Below are 11,239 nucleotides of genomic sequence, written 5' to 3'. Positions count from 1 at the left end.
CTGGGCTTGGTGGCTCAGCCTGTAATCCCAGGACGTTAGGAGGCCAAGGCACGTGGATTGCCTGAGCCCATGAGTTCGAGACCAGCCCGGTCAACTTAGCGAGACCTCGTCTCTACAATAAAATAAAAATAAATTAGCCGGGCGTGGTAGCGCACGCCTATAGTTCTGGCTACTTGGAAGGCTGAGGTGGAAAGATCGCTGGAGCCTAGTAGGTCGACACTGGGGTGGCCGTGAGCGTGCCACTGCCCTCCAGCCTGGGTGATGGAGTGAGATTCCAACTCAAAAACAAACAAATAAAGTAAAAAAGCAAAAAAATCAGCAGCCCTAAGAACATGGGTGAACATGCTAGAATCTCTGGGCGCTGGGGTCTGGGCCAAACGCCTTACCTGGGGCTCCTCCCCTACCACATGGGGCTGCCTCTGCTCCCTTGAGGCCAGTCCTCAAGGGACAGTTTGTGTGGTTTCTACAGCGCACACAACCCAGTGTGCTGGGCTTGCAATGAGCCAAGGGTGTTTTAAAAATGACTGTGAAGCCAGGCTCGGTGGCTCAGCCTATAATCCCGCGCCTTTGGGAGGCTGAGGTGAGCGGATTGCCTCAGCTCGCGGGTTCGAGACCCACCTGTGCAACTTGGCGAGACCTCACCTCTACAATAAATCAAAAAAAATCAGCCGGGCGTGGTAGCGCTTGCCTGTAATTCTGGCTACTCAGAAGGCGGAGGCGGAAGGATCGCCGGAGCCCAGCAGGTCAAGGCCGCGATGGCCGGGAGTGGCCACTGCACTCCAGTCTGGGTGACAGAGTGAGACTCCAACTCAAAAAATAAAAAAATAAAAAATAAATAAAATAAAATAAAAATGGCTGTGATTCTTGCCAGCCACGGCTGAATGGAGACCCCACCACTGACCTGCGCCAGGATCCGTCTTTGGACATGTGAGCCCCACAGTACTGAGACGGAATTTAATTCCACTTTTACCAGTGTCTTAACAGTGACAGCCTCAGGGCTCTGGCTACAGGCCTGGGACCTGTGTTTATCGTGTCTTTTATTTTCTGCTCCTCGACTCAGGATGAGATGTGGGGCCCCTACACAGGACCTGCTGAAACGGTTCAGCCACTGGTCCTAAGCCCACTCCCCTGCTTTGCCCACTTCTGCTCACAGGACACGGTGAAGGCTCCTGCCCAGAGCTCGTCTCCTGACCCCTGGTTCCTCCCACACCCACATGGCCCACACCCTCTTCTTGGGAACTATGACCGACATCTCCCCTGCTGTTGGCCTCACAAAGCGTCGGTTTCCAAACAGGCCACAACTGACACCTGTGCTGTGTTCCAAGTGCCAAGCAGATGAACTCACATGACCCTTGAGACAACGGGGCGGTTCTCACACCAACCCACGCCAGGGACGGCCAGCGGTGGGTAGAGGACACAGCGGTTCCCTCACCGGGCCCCCGATCCTCATAAAGAGGCTGTGTGGCCTCCATCCCTTGTGCCACCTGTCCAGAGGCCATGGGGACCCTCCCACCGGGCAGGTGAGCCAAGGCTCTGAGCTGGCGCTCTGACCCTCTGTGCTCACTGGTGAGGAGCAGGGAGCCAGGCCCGGCATGACCGGGTCTCACAGCTTACCAGAGGCAGAGACAGGCGCCAGCCTGCCTGTGCTGTCAGAGACCCGGCAGCCCCACGTCTCAGGAGAGACAGCCTCAGCCACCTGCCAGTCCCTCCCTCGCCCTGGTTTCCTGGGGGCCATGACCGGGGCAAGAGACAGGAAACACGGGCCTGGCCAGAGGCCTGCCTTGATAAAACAGAACATGCAGAGCACGGCCTTCCAGAAGGTCCAGGCCCTGGGGACATGGGGCCAAGGGTGTGCGACTGTTGGGAACTTGGGCCGCCTGGCACGATACAGAGGAGCGGGAGTGGGTAACAAGCCCGGACACGACACCATCACTTACTAACATGGGACCCGGGGGGGGCCTCACCCTCCCCCAGCCCCGGTTACTGGCTGGAAAATGGGAGACACATCACGGGAAGCCATAGGGAGGACGGACCCACCGGGTGAAAAGGCTGAGGGAGCCCTGTGGCTTGGAAGCACCCTCTGACCCAAGAGTAGCCCACTTCAGACAGACCTGCCTTCCCAAGTTCAGGTCCTCGGGCAGCAGAGAGACGGACAGTGGGCCAGGGCTCGGCCCTGAACAAAGCGTGCTCCCGAGGTGGGGACCAGGGAGCCCACCCACGAAGACCTGGCCCAGTGCTCACCTCTTGTGTCTCCTGGGGGAGGTGCAGCCCGTTCCTCCGGCCCAGTTTGAGCAGTCGCTCCAGGTAGCGTGCAGCCTCGGGCCTCAGCGAGTCCTTCTGCACCTTCTCCTGTAAAAAGCAAACAGCGACACTGCATGCGGAAGGCAGGGACGGTGCCAAACGCTGGCCACGGTGTAGAGAAACGGATCCCTCAGAGGTCCCCGTGGGCACGGGACATGCACAGCTGCTCCAGAGAGCCACAAGCTTCTTTAAAACTTGGTCACCCTGGCCAGGCTCATGGCTGTAATCACAGCACTTTGGGAGACCTAGGCAAAAGAATTGCTTGAGGCCAGGAGTTCAAGGCCGCCTGGGCAATACTGCAAGGACTCAAATCTACAAACAATTTAAAAAATGAGCTAGGCATAGTGCCACGTGCCTGTAGTGCCAGCACTTTGGGAGGCCGAGATGGGAGGATCGGTTGAGCACAGGTGTTCAAGGTTGCAGTGAGCCGTGACTATGAATTTGCACTCCAGCCTGGGCCACAAAGCAAGACCCTGACTCAAAAAAAACAAGCTAAGCTAAAATTACAAATTAAGTAATAAAGAATACACACACACACACACACGCACACACACACACATATATTTTTTGAGTTGGAGTCTCACTGACACCCAAGCTAGAATGCAGAGTCACGCTCCCGGTCAACGCAGCCTCTACCTGCTGGGTTCAGGCGATCCTTCCATCTCAGTCTTCTAGGTAGCTGGAACTACAGGCATGCACCACCATGTCCAGCTAATTTTTTTATTTATTGTAGAGAGGAGGTCTGACCAAGTTGCCCAGGCTGGTCTTGAACCCATGGGCTCAGGCAATCCTCTCACCTCAGTCTCCCAAAGTCCTGGGATTATAGGCATGAGCCACTGCACCCGGCCTAAAGAATATTTTCTTAAAAAAATACATCATTCACCAGGCTCGGTGGCTCAGCCTGTAATCCCAGCACTTTGGGAAGCCAAGGCAAGTGGATTGCCTGAGCCCGCTAGTTTGAGACCAGCCCAGGCAACTTGGTGAGATCTGGTCTCTACAATAAATCAAAAATTAGCCAGGCATGATAGCGCATGCCTATGGTTCCAGCTACTTGCAAGGCTGAGGTAGAAGGATCGCCGGAGTCCAGCAGGTCGACGCTGGGGTGGCCGTGAGCATGCCACCGCACTCCAGCCTGGGCGACAGAGCGAGACTCCAGCCTGGGCGACAGAGCAAGACTTCAACTCAAAAAAAAAATTATCATACCATATAATTTTTTCTTTCTTGAGTAGGGGGGTCTCACTCCGTTGTCCAGGCTGGGGAGTCAGTGGCACAATCATGGCTCATGGCAGCCTTGACCTCCTGGGCTCAGGTGATCCTTCCCCCTCAGCCTCCTGAGTAGCTGGGACTACAGGTGTGTGCCACCATGCCCAGCTAATTTTTAAAATTTTTTGTAGAGGCGACGTCTCGCCATGTTACCCAGGCTGGTCTCAAACGCCTGGGCTCAAGTAATCTTCCTGTCTCAGCCTCCCAAAGTGCTGGAAGTACAGGTGTGTGCCACTGCACCCAGCCCCCAACTACCATATGGTTCAGCAACTGATCCCCTGGGCGTTCAGAGAAATGGTGAACTGGGTTCACACAAAACCTGTGCACCAACACTTGTTTTGTTTAGAAGAGGCCCAGCTGACATGAGTTCCTTCCCAGGGCGACAGTGAAGGCAGGAACACGATTTGTGAGACCCTGCCAAAATCAGTACTCTGAGTATGAGATTATACTATAGTTTTGTAAAATGTCACCACTAGGGAAACTGGGCAAGTGTGCAAAGGTGCACTCTGTTATTTCTTAAAACTGCATGTGAACATATGACTGTCATAATAGACATTTCAATTAAGCCCAGGCACAGTGGCTCATGCCTGGGATCCCAGTGCTTTTGGAGGCTGAGACAAGAGGATGGTTGGTGGTCAGGAGTTCAAGACCAGCCTGGGCAACAGCAAGATCTCATCTCTGCACAAAAATTATTTAAATTAGCCTGGTGTGGTGTGCACCTGTAGTCCCAGCTACTTTGGAGGCCGAGGCAAGAGAACTGCTTGAGCCTGAAAGTTCAAGGGTGCAGTGAGTTATAATCACACCACTGCACACCAGCCTGGGTGACAGAGCGAGACCAGGACTCAATTAAAAAAAAAAAACCAGGCACCCCTGACCTGTGTTTGTATTGCAGCACAAGGGCTGTGTTGTCCTGCTGTTGCAGGGACACACACTGTTCCAGGGCCCTCTTTGGATTACGCAAGGCAACAGCAAAGACCCCGCTGGTGTGCTGGGAGGGCGTCCAGGGAGGCAGACAGGGAGGCACGTGTCACGGGGACCTCGTGTGGGGACAGGATGTTTACGCAGCACCCGGGATGGCTGGGTAGTGCGTGTGCGGGAGGACCGGGGAGCTCAGGTGTTTTCTACGCGGTTGTTTCTCTCCACCTGCCTTTGTCAACTTTCATGATTTAGAAAAATAAAAGGCAATAAAATACACACAACGCTCTGTTGACCTCTTCAGCCATTCTAAGCATCGGATTCAACGGCCTCGAGCACGGCCACCTGGCTGTGCAACCATCACCACTATCACTTCCGGCGCGTTCTCGTCTCGACAGCTCTTAGCACCTGGAGCGCAGGGTGCCCGTCCTGAGCGCTTGAGCCCTGGCGCCTGGTCAGAGGACCCCAGCCCCGCTGGGCTGCCGCCTCCCCCCAGCCCTGCACTGTGCCCGCCGGCCACGCGACGCCGGCCCACTCACCTGGAGCCACACGACCCTCTGGTACACATCCTGCCGCATGCTCATCTCGACGTCAAACTCAGACAGCTTCTTGTCGGCCTCCGTGCTGGCCGTCCGGACGTCCTTGGAGGGAGAGACATGCTGGGGGAAGTCAAGGATGTTCCTCTGAACTGAAACGAAGGAGACAGCGGAGACAGGCATGATGACAGGCCTGGGTACTCCTGGCAAGCCATCCCTACCCAGGCCGTGGATGGTGGATGATCGCCATGCCAGGCTTGGCTGGGCACTGGGACAGAGCCAAGGAGCAGTCGCCCGTGTCCTCGGGGCTCTCACAGTCCCAACAAACGGGTCCAACTCATGACACTTCAAGCCGAGGGAGACCTGGCATGACGAGACAGAGGCTGATGGAACTCCATTCTAGAAAGACAGCCACGGCTGGTGTTGGCTGTGTTTTAAGTGCACAAACCACTGTGCAATTTCCACAGTGTTTCTGCCCTTTCTGTGAAGTAGAGGATGTGCTGATGGCTTTGAAATGAGCAAAGAGCGGAAGCTTTGAAATGAGTCACCCCGTGACCCTGCAAGTCCACTGCCGGGCATCTGGCCAGAAGGAACACACGTCCACACGCGCACCCACATCAGCATGACTGACAACCACCGAAAGGTGGGAACCAGGCAGGTGACATAAACTGACGAATGGACTGACAAGCTGTGATCCATCCACACGCGGAACACGGCCCAGCCACGAACAGGAAGGAGGCCCTGACACCAGGCCACGGTGTGGAGGGACCTTGAGGACGTCACGCTCAGTGAGACCCAGGCACAGGAGGACACACGGTGCGTGACTCCATTTCGGCGCAATGTCCAGAACAGACCAGTCCACAGGGACGGGACGTGGATTTGTGGGTGCCAGGGGCTGGGGAGGGAGTGGGGAGCGAGCACTAAAGGGTATAGAGTTTCCTTTGGGCGTGATGAAAGGGCCAGGGCGGGGCTTCAGACCAGCGAGTAAGCAAGCAAGGGCAGTGGCACCGCGTGTCAGGATGGAAGCGCACGGGCTCCTCCAGGCAGCTGGCCCAAGACAGCGGAACAGGAGGGCCTCCCAGGCCAAGTGGGCCTAGTCTGAGACCAGAGAAAAGCACAACATTCAGCAGAGAGAAGGCGAGGAGCATCCTGAACCGGGTGGGAAGACCAGAGGGAGCATGCCAGGCTCCAGGAGGTACAGGCAGGTCGTGTGGCTGGGCACAGACAGCATAGGGCACCTAGGGCCATGCCAAGGACAGAGCTGTCACCCTGAGGGCAGAGAGGGGCTTTAAAAGGGGAATGCCAGGACTGATTTTAGTTTTCCCTAAAATTGCTTTGGCCAGGCATGGTGGCTCATGCCTGTCATCCTAGCACTTAGGGAGGCTGAGGCCAGAGGATTGCTTGAGGCCAGGAGTTTGAGACCAGCCTGGGCAACACAGTGAGACCTTGTCTCTACAAAAAGTAAAAAATTAGCCGGGCGTGGTGGCACACACCTGTAGTCCCAGCTACTTAGGAGGCAGAGGCAGGAGAACTGTCTGTGCCTAGGAGGTTAAGGCTGCAGTGAGCTATGATTGCACTACTGCCCACCAGCTTGGGCAGCAGAGTAGTTCTTGTCTCTTAAAAAAAGAACTTTTGAAAAGATAAAAATAAAGAAATTTTCTCTTTCTGCTGTGTGGAGAAGGAAATAAAAGGCCACAGCAGAAGGCGAGGTGGGGAGACTAAGTGACGCCTGGCACAGTCATCCTCGAGGAGATGGAATTAGTGTCACCTGAGCCTTGTGAGACTCCCGCAAGAAAGTCAAGGGCGGGAAGGAGCCACCGCTTGGCGGAAGGGGGGAAAACTGAGGCGGGGCTGGGCACCTGCCCGAAGCCGACATGGGGGAGAAGCAGAGCCAAGATTCAAAGCTGGGGCTGCAGGCCTGAGAGGCAGCCCTCACCCTGGCCCCAGCATGCCGGCCACCCCTCAGCAACGGTAAATCCTCTGGACGGCTTAGGCCGAGGTTGGCCAGCGCATCCTGGCGACACCTCGGGGACACATGGAAAGCCCTGGACTTGTACGCAAAGATCCTTCACGGTCCCCAGACAAGATGCCTTTTGCTCATGTTGAAGGCTGAAAGTGTCCCTGCTCAGGGCTCTCCACTGAGACCCTCTGGGTGTCTGGGCCAGCGTGAAAGCCACCAGTCACAACATGGAGGGCTGTGGGTCCCTCTGACCGTCTACTGCTCAGCTAGCAGAGGAACCACGGAGAAGAAGGGAGGCCAGCTGCGCAGCGAGGCCAGGAGGCGGGTGGGAGGAGGGGACCCCAGGGGCCCAGCTCGGCTGTCCAGAGAGAAAGCTAAGACCCTCTGGACGGGAGGAGAGAAGGGCCTCAGGTGTCGAGGCTGCCCCCCGAGTGGGCACGGGAAAGGGGTGCTGCTTGGACTCGGGCTCCCAGGTGACGCAGGCCCTGGCCACTCTGAACGGCTCGGTGGCAAAGTAGGACAGCGCGGGGCGGGCCCGGCCTCTCCTGGAGGCCTCCGAGGATGGCCCCTGCCGGACACCTACACAGGCCGTGTGTCCACCCGTTGCCACCGCCCAAAGACGAGGTGGTGCGGCCCTAGGCTCCAGGTCAGGCTCCTCGAGACAGTCAGCGACGGGCTCTGAACCGGTTTCCCAGCCCAGGCTGCCCCGACCTGCTGTGCAGCCTCCCTGGGCCCATGCCCAGCCCCTGGCCTGCTCACCTGTATAGGTGACCTCTACGTCGGCCAGCGCCTTGAGTGTGCTCTCGTAGGATACGTCCTCGAAGGCCTGGGAGCCCACCCGGTCGTACACACACTTGGTCTGCTGGATGAGCTCCCGGGTGCACTCCTCGATCTGCTGGGCACCCAGGTCCCACCGCAGGTGGTTCACCACGGAGCATGGGGAGGGCGCGTCCAGGACGTCACCGGCACACGCTGGAAAGAGAAGACAGAAGCCAGGGCTGAGTGTGGCTGCATGAGGTCCAGCATCGGGGCGAACGCTCTGGGGGTAGAGAGAGGAGAACTGCCTACGTCCCTTCTAGAAAGGGCATCGTGGGGTCTCATGGGGAGCCAAGACTGGCCAGTCCTCTGGGGCAGGAGGTGGTTCTGTCCCCAACCTCCTCCGGGGCACTGGGGAGTGGCTGGGCACAGGTGTGGTATCACGACTGGGGTGCTCCCGGCACAGAGGGGGTGGAGGCCAAGGATGCCGCTCAACACCTGCAGGGCCCGGGTTGCCCCCCCCAGAGAACGATCTGGCCCAAATCTTTTTTTTTTTTATTGAGTCAGAGTCTCACTCTGTTGCCCAGACTGGAGTGCAATGGCTGCTCCCGGCCACCGCAGCCTCGCCTGCTGGGCTCCGGCGATCCTTCCGCCTCAGCCTTCCGAGTAGCCGGAATTACAGGCACGCGCTACCACGCCCGGCTGATTTTTTGATTTATTGTAGAGATGAGGTCTCGCTGCCCAGGCGGGTCTCGAACCCACGGGCTCAGGCAATCCACTCACCTCGGCCTCCCAAAGGCGCGGGATGACAGGCTGAGCCACCGAGCCCGGGTTGGCCCAAATCTTGCTGTTAAAGACACCCTACCCCAAAGGAGAGATGCCAGGCATGAATCCAGCCAGAGCAGCCTGCAGCCTCAGTGTTCACAAAGAGGGGGTGTCTGGGACCACCTGCCCCAGAAGGGACGGTGAGGCACGGTGGGGTTCCAGAGCAGCCCCTCCTTCATCCTGCCGATTCCACACTCCCCGCCGGGCAGGGGCACGCAGCCTCGATCTGCAAACTCAACCGGCAATTCAGGACAGTGTGGCCGCCTGAGCTTCAAGGGTGCCATGGAGTATAATCAGGGGCCTGTCCCACAGCTCCAGGGACGGAAAGGATGATAATTAGCAAGGGAGTTCCCGCAGCCCAGAGGCAGGAAGGGCAGCTTCTGGAGGAGTCGGCGCGGGCACGGGAGTGGGCACAAGTGCCTGGCAACACCTGACCGTGCAGGACCCAGCAGAGTCCCAACAGTGTAGACCGGGATGCACCAAGTGGTTCTATCAAGGGCCAAACAGTCCAGGTTTCACGGCCACCCATGGTCTCTCCCATCCAGAAATCATTTTTAGCTCGTGGGCAGGCCATAGTCTGCCAGCCTCGGGTGTAGACCATGAGGAAGGGTCTGGATTGGCTCCTGAGCGCCAGGTAGAGCCTGGGACACACACAGGAAGAGGCCAGGGCCAACAACCAGATACCCACAAAAGCGGGGATGGGTACAACACACTGCTTCAGAATTCAGAGAGTGAAATCTGCCTGCCCAGGCTTGAGCCCGACCTCTGCCGCTTGCTGGCTGTGGGATACTGGCAAGAAATGTCCACCCCTCCAGACCTCAGGTCTCCCATCTGTGAAGTGGGAATAACACAGGGTGCAGAGCACAGACTGCAAATTCAAGCAGAAACAAGAGCTGAATGGCTGCGTCCTGATACCGTGAGAATGTTTGCAAGCAGCAACTGTCCTGAGACCACAGTTCCCAACCCAGAAGCACTAGAGGCCAGGATGGTCTATACTCAGAATCTCCCCTTATTTTAGAGAAATAATGCAGTAAACATGCCACTTGTTTTGTAACATCTGGGAGGCTGGGGCAGCACCTGTCACCAAATGACTCTTTCTGCAGTGAAATGCAAGAATGTATGCCAGGGTTTCTCCCCTCCAACACTGCAGACATTGGGGTCAGATCGTCCTTTGCGGGGGGGACTGTCCCGGGCACTGCAGGGTGTGAATGGCGTCCCTGGCCTCCACCCTCTCCATGCCAGGTGCACCTCCCCAAATTGTGACAACCACAGATGTCCCCAGATGCTGCCAGTGTCCCCTGGGGGGCAGAATCACCCAGCTGAAAGCCACCAGTATACACTGAGCAGGAAAAAGGCTCTCTGTCAGACTTGCCAGCCAAGTGAACTTGCTGCGAACTCAAGGCACATCTTTCTGTTTACAGAGAATCTGGACTTCACAACTGCAAAAAAGAGGGACTGCGGATCTGTATTTAGTCTCTGTATTTAGTCTCGTGGGAAATCGGGGCTTTGGGAGCTCAGAAGGTTGGAGATCCACGGGGGCTGGAACGGTTGGAAAGTTCTCCTGGAGGAACCGGGACTGGAAAAACCTGTGGTCGGTCAATTTGTTCTGTAAATGTTTACTGACTGCTACTCTGTGCGGAGCCTCTGAGCCTACAATCCAGCAGCAAACAGGGCAGACAACATTCCTGCCTTCCTGAGGCCCAAACAATCCTAATTATCATCATTACGATGATCATCCTCATTGCAATGGGCCGACAAAGACCTGGTGGGTGAGAAAAAAATCAAGGGTGCCAGCAAGGAGGTGCCACAAAACCGGAGTTATTACCTAAAACACAGTACACGGGTCACACTGCTCCCCTCATCAAAACTCTCCTGGTCCAGCGCGGTGGCTCACGACTGTCATCCCAGCACTTTGGGAGGTCGAGGCGGGAGGATCGCTTGAGGCCAGGAGTTCGAGACCAGCTTGGGCAACACAGCGAGACCCACCCTGTCTCTACAAAAAATTAAAAAATTAGCCGGCCGTGGTGGTGGTCCGTGGCCCGTAATCCCAGCTGGGATTACAGCCTGGGAGGATCACTTGAGCCTAGGAGTTGGAGACCGCAGTGAGTTATGATTGTGCCACTGCACTCCGGCCTGGACGACTGAGGGAGACTCTGACTCCAAAAAAAAAATAGAAAAAGAAAAAGAAAAACCCTTCCAAAGCGCTCATTTGAGATCCTTAAAGAATGGGGTCCCTAGCTGACTGTTCTAGCCAAACCCTGTGTTCAACAAACACGTCCCTGCCTTTGCCCTGAGGTTTTCCTACCTGGGAGGCCCCTCTCCCCGGTCTTGGCAGGACGCCTGCTTCTCGCCATCAAGTCTAGGCTCACCTCCTCCAGGAAGCCCCCTAGGACCACCCTTATCTCTAAGGAAGGCTGCCTGCGATTGCCTTGTTGGTGCATATCTGCTCCGCGCCCCGACCCCATCTGAGCCCTCGCCGACTTATTGGCTCGTTGAATGTCTGTCTCCGGCTCTGGATCTCTGGGCGGACGGGGACCGAGGTCCCTAGAGTCCCCGGGGTCCGACCCGTCTTGCAGGGGACGCGCCATCAAGTTCGCGGAATGAATGAAGCGCCGCAAACCCGCGTTCATTCATTTGGCAGACGAGCGGGGCGACTCCGCCCACCAGCCCCCCCCCCCGCCCC

General features: G+C 57.0%; 1 protein-coding gene across 1 annotated transcript in view; it reads right to left on the bottom strand.

Annotated features, from left to right (window-relative positions):
• Positions 1–10,517, bottom strand: part of THOP1 (thimet oligopeptidase 1) — a gene marked incomplete at its 5' end in the record, with an annotated part of 24,635 nt that extends 14,118 nt beyond the window's left edge. The window contains 4 exons of the mRNA XM_021715290.1: positions 2,242–2,349; positions 5,019–5,167; positions 7,735–7,947; positions 10,451–10,517. Coding sequence (XP_021570965.1) covers positions 2,242–2,349; positions 5,019–5,167; positions 7,735–7,947; positions 10,451–10,517 — 537 coding nt within the window. The remainder of the gene's footprint in view (positions 1–2,241; positions 2,350–5,018; positions 5,168–7,734; positions 7,948–10,450) is intronic.
• Between the last annotated feature and the right edge of the window lie 722 nt (positions 10,518–11,239).

The sequence above is a fragment of the Carlito syrichta genome, unplaced genomic scaffold, assembly GCF_000164805.1.
Source record: "Carlito syrichta isolate Samal-C Ts95f unplaced genomic scaffold, Tarsius_syrichta-2.0.1 Scaffold306953, whole genome shotgun sequence".
Lineage (NCBI taxonomy): Eukaryota > Metazoa > Chordata > Mammalia > Primates > Tarsiidae > Carlito > Carlito syrichta.
This window is presented reverse-complemented; position numbering and strand designations above follow the sequence as displayed.